The 20,900-nt window shown below is 21.8% G+C and overlaps 1 protein-coding gene and 3 pseudogenes across 1 annotated transcript; 1 reads left to right on the top strand and 3 right to left on the bottom strand.

The window, feature by feature from the left end:
- Nucleotides 1-7,617: 7,617 nt before the first annotated feature.
- On the bottom strand, nt 7,618-13,977 carry LOC131997100 (NADH-ubiquinone oxidoreductase chain 2-like; annotated as a pseudogene).
- Nucleotides 13,978-14,797: 820 nt separating this feature from the next.
- On the bottom strand, nt 14,798-16,029 carry LOC131998546 (cytochrome b-like; annotated as a pseudogene).
- LOC131997101 (NADH-ubiquinone oxidoreductase chain 6-like) lies at nt 14,798-16,459 on the bottom strand (annotated as a pseudogene).
- A 1,644-nt stretch (nt 16,460-18,103) lies between these two features.
- On the top strand, nt 18,104-20,026 carry LOC131997103 (NADH-ubiquinone oxidoreductase chain 5-like). Its single transcript, XM_059367425.1, is given in 2 exon segments — nt 18,104-18,155; nt 18,419-20,026. Coding segments are annotated over 2 exon segments (1,095 nt in total). The 3' UTR covers nt 19,462-20,026.
- The last annotated feature ends 874 nt before the right edge of the window (nt 20,027-20,900 follow it).

The raw sequence follows: 20,900 nt of genomic DNA on the forward strand, positions 1-20,900 counted from the left end.
ATAACAAAATCTGGATCAATCTGGACCAATTTTAACAAGAATATAATCATCATCCTATTTTATTATGACTCCACTACTATATCCGTAGTTATATCTTAATAGGGGCTGGTATCGATCATATTTTATTCAGGTCCCAAAAACTCATATACAAGCAACATCGGTCTATTTGACAGTTATATCTAAATATAGTTCGATCTGAAACATATTTGGGGCGGATGTCGGGAGGCTTAAAACAACTCACTGTTTCAAATTTCAGCGAAATCAGATAAAAAACAAATAAAAGCGTGCTAAGTTCGGCCGGGCCGAATCTTACATACCCTCCACAATGGATCGCATTTGCCGAGTTCTTCTCCCGGCATCTCTTCTTAGGCAAAAAAGGATATAAGAAAAGATTTGCTCTGCTATTGTTATATTATTACATGTAGGAGACCTGTGTAAAATGTCAGCCAATTCGAATAAGAATTGCGCCCTTTGGGGGCTCAAGAAGTAAAATAGAGAGATCGATTCATATGGGAGCTGTATCGGGCTATAGACCGATTCAGATAATAATAAACAGGTATGTTGATGATCATGAGAGGATCCGTAGTACATAATTTCAGGCAAATCGGATAATAATTGCGACCTCTAGAGGCTCAAGAAGTCAAGATCCCAGATCGGTTTATATGGCAGCTATATCAGGTTATGGACCGATTTGAACCATGCTTATCACAGTTGGTGGATATCATAACAAAACACGTCGTGCAAAATTTCATTCCAATCGGATAGGAATTGCACTCTAGAGGCTCAAGAAGTCAAGACCCAAGATCGGTTTATATGGCAGCTATATCAGGTTATGGACCAATTTGAACCATACTTGGCACATTTATTGGATATCATAACAAAACACGTGGTGCAAAATTTCATTCCAATCGGATAAGAATTGCGCACTCTAGAGGCTCAAGAAGTCAAGACCCAAGATCGGTTTATATGGCAGCTATATCAGGTTATGGACCGATTCGAACCATACTTGTCACTGTTGTTGCATATCATAACAAAACACGTCGTGCAAAATTTCATTACAATCGGATAAGAATTGCGCACTCTTGAGGCTCAAGAAGTCAAGACCCAAGATCGGTTTATATTGCAGCTATATCAGGTTATGAACCGATTTAAACCATACTTGGAAAAGTTGTTGCATATCATAACAAAACACGTCGTGCAAAATTTCATTCCAATCGGATAAGAATTGCGCACTCTAGAGGCTCAAGAAGTCAAGACCCAAGATCGGTTTATATGGCAGCTATATCAAAACATGGACCGATATGGGCCATTTACAATGCCAACCGACCTACACTAATAAGAAGTATTTGTGCAAAATTTCAAGCGGCTAGCTTTACTCCTTCGGAAGTTAGCGTGCTTTCGACAGACAGACGGACGGACGGACAGACGGACGGACATGGCTAGATCGACATAAAATGTCGCGACGATCAAGAATATATATACTTTATGGGGTCTCAGACGAATATTTCGAGAAGTTACAAACAGAATGACGAAATTAGTATACCCCCATCTTATGGTGGAGGGTATAATAAAGCTTTTATAGGCTTCAGACCCTTAATCGGCAGATCGGTCTATATAGCGGCTATATCCAAATATGGTCGGTTTGGCCCGTGCATGAACTTAACCAGCATACATCAAAAAGACGTGTCTGTGCCAAAATTCAACTCAATATCTCAATTTTTGAAGGATGTAGAGTGATTACAACAGAAGGACAGACACACTAACATCATGAAATCGTCTTAGAATTTTACGACGATCCAAAATATATACAATTTGTAGGGTTTCGATGTGTTGCAAACGAAATAACTGAATATACCCCCTATCATATGATGGTGGGTATAAAATATTATTTAATTTTCTCGTTAAATTTACATATTATGTGATCATATAAAGGATGATTTTTTAGATATTATCTTTTTGGCAACACTGGTTTAAACAGCTCACGCACGTTCCGTGTTTTGTTTCACTGTCAAACATCTTGAGTTTGGTCTATAAATTAACCATGAATCGTCCTACAAATGAACAACGCTTGCAAATTATTGAATTTTATCATTAGACTAGGCAATGAGCCTAAAACGATGACATCAGGCAGTGCAGTGATAGGAAAGTCAATGCAGTCAAAAGAACAGGGAGCAGACGATGAGATCATCACCTACTCCCAAGATGCCCATTTACTGGAGGACCAATGATTGAGGTAATCCAGATAAACCTCCATTGGAGCGAGACTGCTACACACGCTCTGATGGAGAAAATCAGCAAGAGCAAGATTCATATTGCCTTAATTCAGGAGCCATGGACGACCCGGAACAAAATCTTTGGACTAAACCATATGCTATCACTGATACTCGGCCGAGGACCTGCTTTATTTGTCATATAAATTTGAATAATATATTTTTTCCCTAGAGTTGTCAACGTCGGATGCAACAGTGGTGAGACAGGGAGACGGTGGAGCATACTTGGCATCACTTTATCTGCATTTCGAATCTCCGACACCGTCATCCACGTCGGAGCTGCAACGGCTGGTGAGGAAAGCAAAACAGAGAGGAAACGAGGTGCTAATAGGGTACGATGCGAACTCTCACCACATTTCGTGGGGTAGCACCAACACTAATAAGCGGGGCCAAACCCTGGCAGTGTTCTTGACTACTAACGACCTAATAACACTTAATATTGGTAACACCGCTACCTTTGTTAATAGGATTAGGGAGGAGGTATTAGATGTGACGATATGTTCGGAAAATCTAATCGGTGAGGTACAAGATTGGAGGGTCTCCATGGAACACTCTTTCTCTGACCATCGCTACATTAGGTTTAGATAAGCACGGCCAGCGCCGAATCCGATAAGCTTCCGGAATAAGTTGAAAACCAACTGGACAAAACTCGGAAGGCTACTCAGACAACAGGATTACGACTGCACTGGTGGGGTCTTTCGAACATAGTTGTCCTCTTCGGGAAAGGAAATCAGCCCAAGAAAACCCCTGAATGACCGGGGAGATTCGCAATGTTGGGAAAGAGGTCCGCAGAATTTTTAATAGAGCACGTCGGAAAAAAGCGGAAGTTTATTGGGATGTGTATTATACACTGCTCAAGGACTACAATAAGATTACCAGAGAGGCAAAACGTGCCTCCTGTAAGCTTTTTTGCGAACTGGTCGATGGCGTAAATGATGCCGCCAAGATAAAAAAGTTTCTCTCAAAAACCCATGTCCAAACTGAAACTTTAGTAGACGACATGGGAGTGAGAGCAGAGACAACGGAGGACCTGCTAAGGCTTTTGATGAAAACCCATTTTCTGCAGGATACGAAGAGACTCACGGAGACACCGGAATCTTGGAATAATGACGTTGATCGAAGGTTTATAATTACGGAATTTATGGTGAAGGAATCCTTGAGGAGCTTCAAACCATTTAAGTCACCCGGACCTGATAAAAAATATAAATAAACCTAAATTAAAAGAAAATAATTTAATAAATATTGGTATACATATCCAGACTAATAAAGATAAAAATAAAGAAAAAATTGGAGAAAAATAGTAAGAAATATAATTTGATAATAATGGATAAGTTTGTTCCTTTGTAAATAATTTAATTGCATCACAAAAAGGTTGAGGAATTCCTATAATACCAACTTTATTTGGTCCTTTACGAATTTGAATATAACCTAAAACTTTTCGTTCCAAAAGTGTCAAAAAAGCTACTCTCACTAAAACAAAAATAATTAATAATAATCTTCCAACAATAAATAACAAATTTTCTAAATAAAACATGTACTATTTGTAATATAAATTACATAAATAAATTCTAAATTTATTGCACTAATCTGCCAAAATAGTATATACATATTAATAATATTCAATTTATTAAATAATTATTTATCAAATATTAGGTCCTTTCGTACTGAAATATTTTAATTTTTTAAAGATAGAAACCAACCTGGCTTACGCCGGTTTGAACTCAGATCATGTAAGAATTTAAAAGTCGAACAGACTTATTATTTAAGCGGCTACACCTAAACATATTTCTTAATCCAACATCGAGGTCGCAATCTTTTTTATCGATATGAACTCTCCAAAAAAATTACGCTGTTATCCCTAAAGTAACTTAAATTTTTAATCGTTATTAACGGATCAATTATTCATAAATTAATGATTTAATAAAATTAAAAGTTTATTAAATTTTAATATCACCCCAATAAAATATTATTAATTATTATATTAAAATTTATCTAAAAAAATATAATAATCTAAATATAAAGATTTATAGGGTCTTCTCGTCTTTTAAATATATTTTAACTTTTTGATTAAAAAATAAAATTCTATTATAAATTTATATGAAACAGTTAATATCTCGTCCAACCATTCATACCAGCCTTCAATTAAAAGACTAATGATTATGCTACCTTTGCACAGTTAGGATACTGCGGCCATTTAAATAATTCAGTGGGCAGGCTAGACTTTAAATTTAATTCAAAAAGACATGTTTTTGTTAAACAGGCGAACATTACAATTTTGCCGAGTTCTTTATATAAAATTTTCATATTTATTTATTATTACAATAATATATACTAATTTTACCATTATTTTTTAATTTTTAAAATTAAAATTAATACTTTAATAAAAATTTAAAATTTAAATAAATAATTTATTTTATAAAATAAATTATAACACTTTTATTAATAATAACTATTTCTAAATCTATATTTATTATTTTATTTAAATATTTTTAAAAATTTATAATACAGCTTATCCCATATTATATTAAAATTAAATATTTATTTAATTAATTTATTTAATTAAATAATATAAAATTTCTAAATTAAATTTATTTCTTAAAGAACTAGATACCTTTAAAAACGAATAACATTTCATTTCTAATATTTTATTTAAAATAATTTTACCACATTAACTTTTATAAAATATTAACTCTTTTAAAATCGAGAAAATTAACTATTTAATTTTTATTTAATAAACCCTGATACACAAGGTACAATAAATTAAATTTTCTTTTACAATAATAATTTTTCAAATTATTTCAATTTTCTTTTACAATACTAATAAACTATCATTTAAATTATTTTTTCTTTATAAAATACTAAAAATTTACATTTTATAATTATTTTTAATATAATAATTTTTAAAAAAAAAGAATTAATAAATAAAATTTAATCAATTTATATTGATTTGCACAAAAATCTTTTCAATGTAAATGAAATACTTTACTAATTAAGCTTTAAATTGCATTCTAGATACACTTTCCAGTACATCTACTATGTTACGACTTATCTTATCTTAATAATAAGAATGACGGGCGATGTGTACATATTTTAGAGCTAAAATCAAATTATTAATCTTTATAATTTTACTATCAAATCCACCTTCATTAAATATTTCAAATTTAAATTCATATAAATAAATTTATTGTAACCCATTTCTACTTAAATATAAGCTACACCTTGATCTGATATATTTTCTTTTTAAAAATTATGAAAATTAACATTCTTATAAAATATTCTAATAACGACGGTATATAAACTAAACAAATTTAAGTAAGGTCCATCGTGGATTATCGATTACAGAACAGGTTCCTCTGAATAGACTAAAATACCGCCAAATTTTTTAAGTTTGAAGAACATAACTATTACTACCTAAGTATTAATATTTACATTTTTAATAATAGGGTATCTAATCCTAGTTTTTAATTAAAATTTTTAAGCTTCAATTAAAATTATATATAATAATTAATAAATTAAAAATTTCACTTAATAAATTATTTTTTATTATAAATTAAACAATTTAACTTATACTAATAAAATTTATTTGCATTATTCGTATAACCGCGGCTGCTGGCACAAATTTAGCCAATACTATTTAATATTACTATTTCTAAATTTCTTTAATTAATAAAACTAATTACTGCGAATATAAAGATTATATTTATTATTAAAATAAATACTAACTCTTACAAAAATTTACATATAAATTAAACTAATAATAAATTAATAAGCCAAAATAAAACTTTTAAAAATAAAAAATTCTAAATAATATTTATATAAGTTCTAATTAATAAATTATATAAATAAACTTAATTAGTAAAATGGATATGAAAACTTTACAGTTAATGAATTGCCTGATAAAAGGACTACTTTGATAGAGTAGATCATGTAATTATATTACATTCATTATATTTAATAAAATTAAACTATTTATAAAAATAAATATAAATTTTTAATTAACTTATATATATATATATATAATTAAAATTTATATATTATATTAATAACAAAAATTAGTATTTCCTCACATATATACACATATTCATAAATATATATATATATATATATAATTAATTAAATTAAATTTATTCCCCTTCATAAATTTATTAAATTAATATATATACATATATAAATGGATATGAAAACTTTACAGTTAATGAATTTTTTTTATTTTTATAATTTTTTAAAAAAATGGATATGAAAACTTTACAGTTAATTTTAATACAAATTAAATAATTATAATTAGGAATAAAAAAAAATTTACAACAATAAAAAAAAAATCCAGGATTTTTTTTTTTTTTTTTTTAAAAAAAAAATTTAAATTAATTTTAGTAATTATTTTATATTAAAAATATATAGAATTTTATAAAAATTAGGGGTATCTCAAAAATATATTGAAGGTTCAATTTTACGAATTTAAATAGATATACCAATATAGGATTAATAGATAGATATATATATATAAATATTTAATTAATCAATATTTATCTATTAATCCAGAGCAAAAAAAAATTTACAACAATTATGTTAAGGTTATTAGTCCGGAGAATTCTTTAATGTCCCTCTATCTTTCTATTTAAGAATATCTTAATATTTATATATTTATCTATTAATATATAAATTATTTATAAATTAATATTTATATATTATCTATATATTTATAAATATATATATATATATATAAATATATAAATATTTAGATTATATATAAAAATTGTATATAGAAATTTCTATATATATATAAATGCAAAAATTAATTATTTAATAATAATTTATTAAAATTTAAAAATTTTTCAATTTTTTAAGAATTTTTTTTTTTATTAAAAATTAAATATTTTAAAAATTTTTTAATTAATTTTAGTAATTATTTTATATTAAAAATATATAGAATTTTATAAAAATTAGGGGTATCTCAAAAATATATTGAAGGTTCAATTTTACGAATTTAAATAGATATACCAATATAGGATTAATAGATAGATATATATATATAAATATTTAATTAATCAATATTTATCTATTAATCCAGAGCAAAAAAAAATTTACAACAATTATGTTAAGGTTATTAGTCCGGAGAATTCTTTAATGTCCCTCTATCTTTCTATTTAAGAATATCTTAATATTTATATATTTATCTATTAATATATAAATTATTTATAAATTAATATTTATATATTATCTATATATTTATAAATATATATATATATATATAAATATATAAATATTTAGATTATATATAAAAATTGTATATAGAAATTTCTATATATATATAAATGCAAAAATTACTCATTAATACTAAAAATTTATAAAATGAATGTATTAATCAATTATTTTCATTATAATTTAATATAAATGCACTATAACATAATCGTATATAAAAATATAAAGTAATTAAAGTTATTAATACTATAAATGTTAAAATAAATAATTGATTATTTAATGTTAAAGATTGAATTACTAAAAATTTTGGTAAAAATCCTAAAAAAGGAGGAAGTCCTCCTAAAGTTAATAAATTAAAAAATAAAAAAAATTTAATATTTTTATCAAAAAAAAATAATGAAAATAATTGATTAATATAAGAAATTTTAAATATATTAAATATAAATACTATAGAAAAAGTCAAAAAAGTGTAAAATAAAAAATAAATTAATCATAAATTTCTGTTAAATATAGCAGCTAATATTCAACCTAAATGATTAATTGAAGAATAAGCTATTAATTTACGCAATGAAGTTTGGTTTAAACCTCCTAATGCACCAATTAAACTTGATAAAATAATTCTAATGATAATTAATGGTTTAAAGATAATATAAGAAATTAACATTAAAGGAGCAATTTTTTGTCAAGTTATCAAAATTAAAGCATTAACTCATGATAATCCTTCTATTACATTAGGGAATCAAAAATGAAAGGGAGCTGATCCTCTTTTTAACAAAAGAGAGGAAAAAATAATTATTTCTATTAAATAATTTGAATTAATTCTTTTTGAATTTAATAGAAATAAAATTACTGCAAATAAAAATACAGAAGATGCTAAAGCTTGAGTTAAAAAGTATTTTAATGATGCTTCAGTAGATATTAATTTATTATCTCTTATTAGGGGGATAAAAGCTAACAAATTAATTTCTAAACCTATTCAAGCTCCTAGTCAAGAATTAGCAGAAATTGAAATTAATGTTCCTATTATTAAAATAATTAAAAATATAATTTTTGACGAATTATTAAAAATTAAAAAGAAAAGGATTAAAACCTTTATAAATGGGGTATGAGCCCAGTAGCTTAATTAGCTTATCTTTTTAAGTATATTTTGGTGTACGATGCACAAAAGTTTTTGATACTTTTAGAAATAGTTTAATTCTATTAAATATAATGAATGTAATATAATTACATGATCTACTCTATCAAAGTAGTCCTTTTATCAGGCAATTCATTAACTGTAAAGTTTTCATATCCATTTTTTTTTTTTTTTTTTTTTTATATATTTATAAATTTTTTGAGGATTTTTTTTTAAAAAAAAATATTATAAATAGTTTAAATTAATAATAAAATTTAGTATTATTTTTGTAAAAATTGAAAAATTTTTAAATTTTAATAAATTATTATTAAATAATTAATTTTTGCATTTATATATATATAGAAATTTCTATATATAATTTTTATATATAATCTAAATATTTATATATTTATATATATATATATATATTTATAAATATATAGATAATATATAAATATTAATTTATAAATAATTTATATATTAATAGATAAATATATAAATATTAAGATATTCTTAAATAGAAAGATAGAGGGACATTAAAGAATTCTCCGGACTAATAACCTTAACATAATTGTTGTAAATTTTTTTTGCTCTGGATTAATAGATAAATATTGATTAATTAAATATTTATATATATATATTTATCTATTAATCCTATATTGGTATATCTATTTAAGTTCGTAAAATTGAACCTTCAATATATTTTTGAGATACCCCTAATTTTTATAAAATTCTATATATTTTTAATATAAAATAATTACTAAAATTAATTAAAAAATTTTTAAAATATTTAATTTTTAATAAAAAAAAATTCTTAAAAAATTGAAAAATTTTTAAATTTTAATAAATTATTATTAAATAATTAATTTTTGCATTTATATATATATAGAAATTTCTATATACAATTTTTATATATAATCTAAATATTTATATATTTATATATATATATATATATTTATAAATATATAGATAATATATAAATATTAATTTATAAATAATTTATATATTAATAGATAAATATATAAATATTAAGATATTCTTAAATAGAAAGATAGAGGGACATTAAAGAATTCTCCGGACTAATAACCTTAACATAATTGTTGTAAATTTTTTTTTGCTCTGGATTAATAGATAAATATTGATTAATTAAATATTTATATATATATATCTATCTATTAATCCTATATTGGTATATCTATTTAAATTCGTAAAATTGAACCTTCAATATATTTTTGAGATACCCCTAATTTTTATAAAATTCTATATATTTTTAATATAAAATAATTACTAAAATTAATTAAAAAATTTTTAAAATATTTAATTTTTAATAAAAAAAAATTCTTAAAAAATTGAAAAATTTTTAAATTTTAATAAATTATTATTAAATAATTAATTTTTGCATTTATATATATATAGAAATTTCTATATACAATTTTTATATATAATCTAAATATTTATATATTTATATATATATATATATATATTTATAAATATATAGATAATATATAAATATTAATTTATAAATAATTTATATATTAATAGATAAATATATAAATATTAAGATATTCTTAAATAGAAAGATAGAGGGACATTAAAGAATTCTCCGGACTAATAACCTTAACATAATTGTTGTAAATTTTTTTTTGCTCTGGATTAATAGATAAATATTGATTAATTAAATATTTATATATATATATCTATCTATTAATCCTATATTGGTATATCTATTTAAATTCGTAAAATTGAACCTTCAATATATTTTTGAGATACCCCTAATTTTTATAAAATTCTATATATTTTTAATATAAAATAATTACTAAAATTAATTAAAAAATTTTTAAAATATTTAATTTTTAATAAAAAAAAAAATTCTTAAAAAATTGAAAAATTTTTAAATTTTAATAAATTATTATTAAATAATTAATTTTTGCATTTATATATATATAGAAATTTCTATATACAATTTTTATATATAATCTAAATATTTATATATTTATATATATATATATATATTTATAAATATATAGATAATATATAAATATTAATTTATAAATAATTTATATATTAATAGATAAATATATAAATATTAAGATATTCTTAAATAGAAAGATAGAGGGACATTAAAGAATTCTCCGGACTAATAACCTTAACATAATTGTTGTAAATTTTTTTTTGCTCTGGATTAATAGATAAATATTGATTAATTAAATATTTATATATATATATCTATCTATTAATCCTATATTGGTATATCTATTTAAATTCGTAAAATTGAACCTTCAATATATTTTTGAGATACCCCTAATTTTTATAAAATTCTATATATTTTTAATATAAAATAATTACTAAAATTAATTTAAATTTTTTTTTAAAAAAAAAAAAAAAAAAAATCCTGGATTTTTTTTTTATTGTTGTAAATTTTTTTTTATTCCTAATTATAATTATTTAATTTGTATTAAAATTAACTGTAAAGTTTTCATATCCATTTTTTTTAAAAAATTATAAAAATAAAAAAAATTCATTAACTGTAAAGTTTTCATATCCATTTATATATGTATATATATTAATTTAATAAATTTATGAAGGGGAATAAATTTAATTTAATTAATTATATATATATATATATATATTTATGAATATGTGTATATATGTGAGGAAATACTAATTTTTGTTATTAATATAATATATAAATTTTAATTATATATATATATATATAAGTTAATTAAAAATTTATATTTATTTTTATAAATAGTTTAATTTTATTAAATATAATGAATGTAATATAATTACATGATCTACTCTATCAAAGTAGTCCTTTTATCAGGCAATTCATTAACTGTAAAGTTTTCATATCCATTTTACTAATTAAGTTTATTTATATAATTTATTAATTAGAACTTATATAAATATTATTTAGAATTTTTTATTTTTAAAAGTTTTATTTTGGCTTATTAATTTATTATTAGTTTAATTTATATGTAAATTTTTGTAAGAGTTAGTATTTATTTTAATAATAAATATAATCTTTATATTCGCAGTAATTAGTTTTATTAATTAAAGAAATTTAGAAATAGTAATATTAAATAGTATTGGCTAAATTTGTGCCAGCAGCCGCGGTTATACGAATAATGCAAATAAATTTTATTAGTATAAGTTAAATTGTTTAATTTATAATAAAAAATAATTTATTAAGTGAAATTTTTAATTTATTAATTATTATATATAATTTTAATTGAAGCTTAAAAATTTTAATTAAAAACTAGGATTAGATACCCTATTATTAAAAATGTAAATATTAATACTTAGGTAGTAATAGTTATGTTCTTCAAACTTAAAAAATTTGGCGGTATTTTAGTCTATTCAGAGGAACCTGTTCTGTAATCGATAATCCACGATGGACCTTACTTAAATTTGTTTAGTTTATATACCGTCGTTATTAGAATATTTTATAAGAATGTTAATTTTCATAATTTTTAAAAAGAAAATATATCAGATCAAGGTGTAGCTTATATTTAAGTAGAAATGGGTTACAATAAATTTATTTATATGAATTTAAATTTGAAATATTTAATGAAGGTGGATTTGATAGTAAAATTATAAAGATTAATAATTTGATTTTAGCTCTAAAATATGTACACATCGCCCGTCACTCTTATTATTAAGATAAGATAAGTCGTAACATAGTAGATGTACTGGAAAGTGTATCTAGAATGCAATTTAAAGCTTAATTAGTAAAGTATTTCATTTACATTGAAAAGATTTTTGTGCAAATCAATATAAATTGATTAAATTTTATTTATTAATTCTTTTTTTTTAAAAATTATTATATTAAAAATAATTATAAAATGTAAATTTTTAGTATTTTATAAAGAAAAAATAATTTAAATGATAGTTTATTAGTATTGTAAAAGAAAATTGAAATAATTTGAAAAATTATTATTGTAAAAGAAAATTTAATTTATTGTACCTTGTGTATCAGGGTTTATTAAATAAAAATTAAATAGTTAATTTTCTCGATTTTAAAAGAGTTAATATTTTATAAAAGTTAATGTGGTAAAATTATTTTAAATAAAATATTAGAAATGAAATGTTATTCGTTTTTAAAGGTATCTAGTTCTTTAAGAAATAAATTTAATTTAGAAATTTTATATTATTTAATTAAATAAATTAATTAAATAAATATTTAATTTTAATATAATATGGGATAAGCTGTATTATAAATTTTTAAAAATATTTAAATAAAATAATAAATATAGATTTAGAAATAGTTATTATTAATAAAAGTGTTATAATTTATTTTATAAAATAAATTATTTATTTAAATTTTAAATTTTTATTAAAGTATTAATTTTAATTTTAAAAATTAAAAAATAATGGTAAAATTAGTATATATTATTGTAATAATAAATAAATATGAAAATTTTATATAAAGAACTCGGCAAAATTGTAATGTTCGCCTGTTTAACAAAAACATGTCTTTTTGAATTAAATTTAAAGTCTAGCCTGCCCACTGAATTATTTAAATGGCCGCAGTATCCTAACTGTGCAAAGGTAGCATAATCATTAGTCTTTTAATTGAAGGCTGGTATGAATGGTTGGACGAGATATTAACTGTTTCATATAAATTTATAATAGAATTTTATTTTTTAATCAAAAAGTTAAAATATATTTAAAAGACGAGAAGACCCTATAAATCTTTATATTTAGATTATTATATTTTTTTAGATAAATTTTAATATAATAATTAATAATATTTTATTGGGGTGATATTAAAATTTAATAAACTTTTAATTTTATTAAATCATTAATTTATGAATAATTGATCCGTTAATAACGATTAAAAATTTAAGTTACTTTAGGGATAACAGCGTAATTTTTTTGGAGAGTTCATATCGATAAAAAAGATTGCGACCTCGATGTTGGATTAAGAAATATGTTTAGGTGTAGCCGCTTAAATAATAAGTCTGTTCGACTTTTAAATTCTTACATGATCTGAGTTCAAACCGGCGTAAGCCAGGTTGGTTTCTATCTTTAAAAAATTAAAATATTTCAGTACGAAAGGACCTAATATTTGATAAATAATTATTTAATAAATTGAATATTATTAATATGTATATACTATTTTGGCAGATTAGTGCAATAAATTTAGAATTTATTTATGTAATTTATATTACAAATAGTACATGTTTTATTTAGAAAATTTGTTATTTATTGTTGGAAGATTATTATTAATTATTTTTGTTTTAGTGAGAGTAGCTTTTTTGACACTTTTGGAACGAAAAGTTTTAGGTTATATTCAAATTCGTAAAGGACCAAATAAAGTTGGTATTATAGGAATTCCTCAACCTTTTTGTGATGCAATTAAATTATTTACAAAGGAACAAACTTATCCATTATTATCAAATTATATTTCTTACTATTTTTCTCCAATTTTTTCTTTATTTTTATCTTTATTAGTCTGGATATGTATACCAATATTTATTAAATTATTTTCTTTTAATTTAGGTTTATTATTTTTTTTGTGTTGTACTAGATTAGGTGTTTATACAGTTATAATTGCTGGTTGATCATCAAATTCAAATTATGCTTTATTAGGGGGATTGCGAGCAGTTGCTCAGACTATTTCTTATGAAGTTAGTTTAGCATTAGTTTTATTAAGTTTTATTTTTTTAATTGGAGGATATAATATATTAATATTTTATAAATATCAATTATTTATTTGATTTTTGTTTTTTATATTTCCAATAGCTTTAGTATGATTTAGAATTTCTTTAGCTGAAACTAATCGTACTCCTTTTGATTTTGCAGAAGGAGAATCAGAATTAGTTTCTGGGTTTAATGTAGAATATAGAAGTGGAGGATTTGCTTTAATTTTTTTAGCTGAATATGCAAGAATTTTATTTATAAGAATATTATTTTGTGTAATATTTTTAGGGAGAGATGTATTTTCATTTATTTTTTATTTAAAATTAACTTTTGTTTCTTTTATATTTATTTGAGTACGGGGGACTTTACCGCGTTTTCGGTATGATAAATTAATATATTTAGCTTGAAAGAGTTTTTTACCTTTTTCGTTAAATTTTTTGTTATTTTTTGTAGGATTTAAAATTTTTTTAATCTATTTATTATAGTGAAATTTTTTTAGTAAAGTTAATAGAAAATTTAATTTCTATCTTATGTTTTCAAAACATATGCTTAGTTCAAGCTCATTAACTAATTTAATAGATTATCTCATCATTTAGTAATTAAAGGATTAATTATAAAATATAAAAAATAAATAATAGTAAGAATTTGTCCTACTAATACATATGGAGTTTCAACAGGTCGTGCTCCAATTCATGTTAATAAAATTACTGTAACTACTATAATTCAAAATATAATTTTATTAATTGGGTAAAATTGAATTCCTCGGAATTTTCTTAAATGATAAAATGGCAGAATAGCTAAAATTGCAATTGATAAAACTAAAGCAATTACTCCTCCTAATTTATTAGGAATTGATCGTAAGATTGCATAAGCAAATAAAAAATATCATTCTGGTTGAATATGAACTGGGGTAACTAAAGGGTTAGCAGGAATAAAATTATCTGGATCTCCTAATAAATAAGGATTAATTAAAACTAATAAGATTAAAATTATTGTTATAATAATAAATCCAACAATATCCTTATATGTGAAATAAGGATGAAAAGGAATTTTATCAATATTAGAATTTAATCCTATAGGGTTATTTGATCCAGTTTCATGCAAAAATAAAAGATGAATTATTGTTATTGCTAATACAATAAATGGTAAAATAAAGTGAAATGTAAAAAATCGAGTTAATGTTGCATTATCAACAGCAAATCCTCCTCATACTCATTGTACTAAATCAATTCCTAAATAAGGAATTGCTGATAATAAATTAGTAATTACTGTAGCTCCTCAAAAAGATATTTGTCCTCAAGGTAAAACATATCCTATAAATGCTGTTCCTATTACTAAAAATAGAATTACTACTCCTACTAATCATGTTGGAGTAAATAAATAAGATCCATAATATATTCCTCGTCCTACATGTAAATAAATACAAATAAAGAAAAAACTTGCACCATTAGCATGTAAAGTTCGTAATAATCATCCATAATTTACGTCTCGACAAATATGATTAACTCTATTAAAAGCTAAATTAATATCTGCAGTATAATGTATGGCTAAAAATAATCCTGTAAGGATTTGAATAATTAAACATAATCCTAAAAGAGATCCAAAATTTCATCATGAAGAGATATTTCTAGGAGCTGGAAGGTCTACTAAAGCATTATTTGCAATTCTTAAAATTGGGTGTTTAAGTCGTAAAGGTTTATTCATTAGTTTAATTAAATATTGGTCGTAAAGGTCCCTTAAATAAATTAGTAATTTTTACAATTGCGATTAATGTAATTAATAAATAATTTATTAATAAAATTGTTAATAAATTAGTTGGATAATTATATAATTTATTAAGGGATAAAGAATTTTCTATAATAAAGGAGTTTAAATTTGTAATTGAGTTAACTTCTATATTAAAATATTGTATTAGAATATTTTTGTCAGAGAGATATAAAATACATATTATAATAAAAAAAATTATTATTGAAGTTAATATTAATTTAATTGAAAAAGAAAATATTTCATTTGAAGCTAAAGAGGTTACATAAATAAATAAAACTAATATTCCTCCTAAAAATACTAAGAATAAAATATATGAAAATCAAAATCTTTTAGATATTAATCCAGAAGATAATGAAACTAAAGTAGTTTGAATTAATAAAATTAATCCTATAGCAAGTGGATGTTTAATATTTATAAAAATTAAATTGAAAATAAATATAATAGTTATTAAAATTCATTGTATAATATCAAGACAAGAAATAGTTTAATTATAAAATATTAATTTTGGAGATTAATGATAAAGAGTTTCTTTTTTCTTGAAGTTTTAAAAGAAAAATTCTTATTTTTGGTTTACAAGACCAATGTTTTTATTAAACTATTAAAACAAATGTTAATAATTTTAAATTGAAGTTTACCTAGAATTTTATTTATTATAGGAGTATTTACTTTTGTATCAAATCGAAAGCATTTATTATCAATATTATTAAGATTAGAATATATTGTTTTAAGATTATTTTTTTTATTATTTATTTATTTAAATATATATATATTTGAAAATTTTTTTAGAATAATATTTTTAACTTTTAGAGTATGTGAAGGTGCTTTAGGTCTTTCAATTTTAGTTTCAATAATTCGAACTCATGGAAATGATTATTTTCAAAGATTTAATATTTTACAATGTTAAAAGTTATTTTCATAATTATTTTTTTATTTCCATTATGTTTTATAAAAAATTTATATTGAATGGTTCAAAGTTTTATATTTTTAATTAGTTTTTTATTAATTTTAATAAATATATATAGAAATTATTTCATATCTATTTCTTATTTATTTGGAATAGATATAATTTCATATGGATTAATTTTGTTAAGATTATGAATTGTAGCATTAATAATAATAGCAAGAGAATTAGTTTTTAAATATAATAATTATATTAATTTATTTATATTTAATTTGATTTTATTATTAGTTTTATTAGTATTAACTTTTAGAAGAATAAATTTATTTATATTTTATTTATTTTTTGAAAGAAGATTAATTCCTACATTATTTTTAATTTTAGGTTGAGGATATCAACCTGAACGTTTACAAGCAGGTGTATATTTACTATTTTACACTTTATTAGTTTCTTTACCAATATTAATTGGAATTTTTTATTTGTACAAAATAGCAAATACAATAAATTTTTATTTATTAAATAATTTCATATTTAATTATGAAATTTTATATTTTTCTTTAGTTATAGCATTTTTAGTAAAAATACCAATATTTTTAGTACATTTATGATTACCAAAAGCTCATGTTGAAGCTCCAGTATCTGGTTCAATAATTTTAGCGGGGATTATATTAAAATTAGGAGGTTATGGTTTATTACGTGTATTTCCTTTTTTACAAATATTAGGTTTAAAATTTAATTATATTTGAATTAGAATTAGATTAGTAGGAGGAGTATTAGTAAGTTTAACTTGTTTATGTCAGACTGATTTAAAGGCTTTGATTGCTTATTCATCAGTTGCTCATATAGGAATTGTTTTAGCAGGATTAATAACTTTAACATATATAGGAATTTGTGGTTCTTATACTTTAATGATTGCTCATGGGTTATGTTCTTCTGGATTATTTTGTTTAGCTAATATTACATACGAACGAATAGGAAGTCGAAGTTTATTAATCAATAAGGGTTTATTAAATTTTATACCTTCAATAAGATTATGATGATTTTTATTAAGTTCAGCAAATATAGCTGCTCCTCCTACATTAAATTTATTAGGAGAAATTTCTTTAATTAATAGAATTGTTAGATGATCATGATTAACTATATTAATATTATCTCTTTTATCTTTTTTTAGAGCTGCTTATACTTTGTATTTATATGCTTATAGACAACATGGAAAGGTTTTTTCTGGAGTTTACTCTTTTAGAGGAGGAAAAGTTCGAGAGTATTTACTTTTATTTTTACATTGATTTCCTTTAAATCTATTAATTTTAAAGAGAGATATATGTATATTATGATTATGTTTAAATAGTTTAAAAAAAATATTGATTTGTGGTGTCAATGATAAGATTATGTCTTTTTAAATCGTGAAATATTTATCAATTTGTACAATTAGATTTTTTTCATTATTTTTTTGTAGATTATTATCATTTACAATAGGAATAATTTTTATTATAAATGATTATTCAATTTTTATTGAATGAGAAGTTGTATCTTTAAATTCTATAATAATTGTAATAACTATTTTATTAGATTGAATAAGATTAATTTTTATATCTTTTGTTTTAATAATTTCTTCTTTAGTAATTTTTTATAGAAAAGAATATATAGAAAGTGATTATAAAATTAATCGATTTATTATATTAGTATTAATATTTGTTACTTCTATAATATTATTAATTATTAGTCCAAATTTAATTAGAATTTTATTAGGGTGAGATGGGTTAGGATTAGTATCTTATTGTTTAGTAATTTATTTTCAAAATGTAAAATCATATAATGCTGGGATGTTGACTGCTTTATCAAATCGAATTGGTGATGTAGCTTTATTATTAGCAATTGCATGAATATTAAATTATGGGAGTTGAAATTATATTTTTTATTTAGAAGTAATAAAATCTAATTTTGATATAATAATTATTATAAGTTTAGTAATATTAGCTGCTATAACTAAAAGAGCTCAAATTCCATTTTCTTCTTGATTGCCAGCTGCTATAGCTGCTCCAACTCCTGTTTCAGCTTTGGTTCATTCTTCTACTTTAGTTACAGCAGGAGTATATTTATTGATTCGGTTTAATATTTTATTAAGAAATACTTGAATAGGAAATTTATTATTATTGTTATCAGGTTTAACAATATTTATAGCTGGATTAGGAGCTAATTATGAATTTGATTTAAAGAAAATTATTGCTTTATCAACTTTAAGACAATTAGGTTTAATAATGAGAATTTTATCTATAGGTTTTTATAAATTAGCATTTTTTCATTTATTAACTCATGCTTTATTTAAAGCTTTATTATTCATATGTGCGGGAGCAATTATTCATAACATGAATAATACTCAAGATATTCGTTTAATAGGAAGTTTATCAATAATAATACCTTTAACATCTTCTTGTTTTAATGTAGCTAATTTAGCTTTATGTGGAATACCTTTTTTAGCTGGATTTTATTCAAAAGATTTAATTTTAGAAATAGTATCTTTTTCTTATATTAATCTTTTTTCTTATTTTTTTTTTCTACTGGATTAACAGTATGTTATTCTTTTCGATTAGTATTTTATACAATAACTGGAGATTCAAATTTTTCTTCTTTAAATATATTAAATGATGAAGGTTGAGTTATATTAAAAAGTATAATAGGTTTATTAATTTTAAGAATTTTTGGGGGGAGTATATTAAGATGATTAATTTTTCCAAGTCCTATAGTAATTATTTTACCTAAAACTTTAAAGTTATTAACATTATTTGTTTGTATTATTGGAGGAATAGTAGGATATTTAATTTCTAATGTGTCATTATTTTTTATAAATAAGGCATTAAATAATTATAAGTCTTCTTATTTTTTAGGTTCAATATGATTTATACCTTATATTTCAACTTATGGAATTATTAATTATCCTTTAATTGTAGGTAAATTAAGAGTTAAATCTTTTGATCAAGGTTGATCTGAATATTTTGGAGGACAACAACTTTATTATAATTTAGTAAAAAATTCTCAGTTAAATCAAATATTACAAAATAATAATTTAAAAATTTATTTATTGAGTTTTATTTTCTGAGTAATTATTTTATATATGTATATAATTTATTTTTATTCAAATAGCTTATATTTAGAGTATGACACTGAAGATGTTATGGAGATTAATTTAATCTTTGAATATTGTGAATATTTTTTAGTAATTTATAAAATAAAATTATTTAATTTTACAATGAAAATGTAATGTTTTATTTTTAAACTATATAAATAGAAGTATAAATGGAATTTAACCATTAAAAGAAAAAAGTTAGCAGCTTTTACTTGAACATCATACTTCTTTAATTGGAGGATAAATCTCAATTCTATCATTAACAGTGATAAGCCGCTTTTTGGCTTCAATTAAAAAAAATCCAGGATAGAATAAGGGTATATAATACCTAAAATTAGGTCGAAACTAATTGCAATAAATCGCTTCATATTCAAGGTAGATTGAATAAGTCAATACTTTTTGAATGCAAATCAAATGTTATAATTAACTACAACCCTAATTTGATCAGTTTAATATACCTTGATTTCATTCATGATATAAACCTAAAAGTAAAATTAAAATAAAAATAATAGAAGTAATTGTTCAAGTTAATAAATTTGAAAATTTGATAATTAAAATAATAGGGAGAATTAAAGCAATTTCAACATCAAAAATTAAAAAAATAATTGTAATTAAAAAAAATCGTAATGAAAATGGAATTCGAGAGGAGGATTTAGGATCAAATCCACATTCAAATGGAGATGCTTTTTCTCGATCTACAATTGTTTTTTTTGATAAAATTGATGCTAATAATATTACAATTATTGAAATGATTATAATAATTAAACTAATTGATAAAATAGAAAAAATTATCTATACTATCTATGATAGACTATATGATTGGAAGTCAAATATACTTTTTATATTATATAGATAATAAATTAACCTCCTCATCAATAAATT

Source organism: Stomoxys calcitrans, chromosome 1, assembly GCF_963082655.1.
Source record: "Stomoxys calcitrans chromosome 1, idStoCalc2.1, whole genome shotgun sequence".
In the NCBI taxonomy this organism is placed as follows: domain Eukaryota; kingdom Metazoa; phylum Arthropoda; class Insecta; order Diptera; family Muscidae; genus Stomoxys; species Stomoxys calcitrans.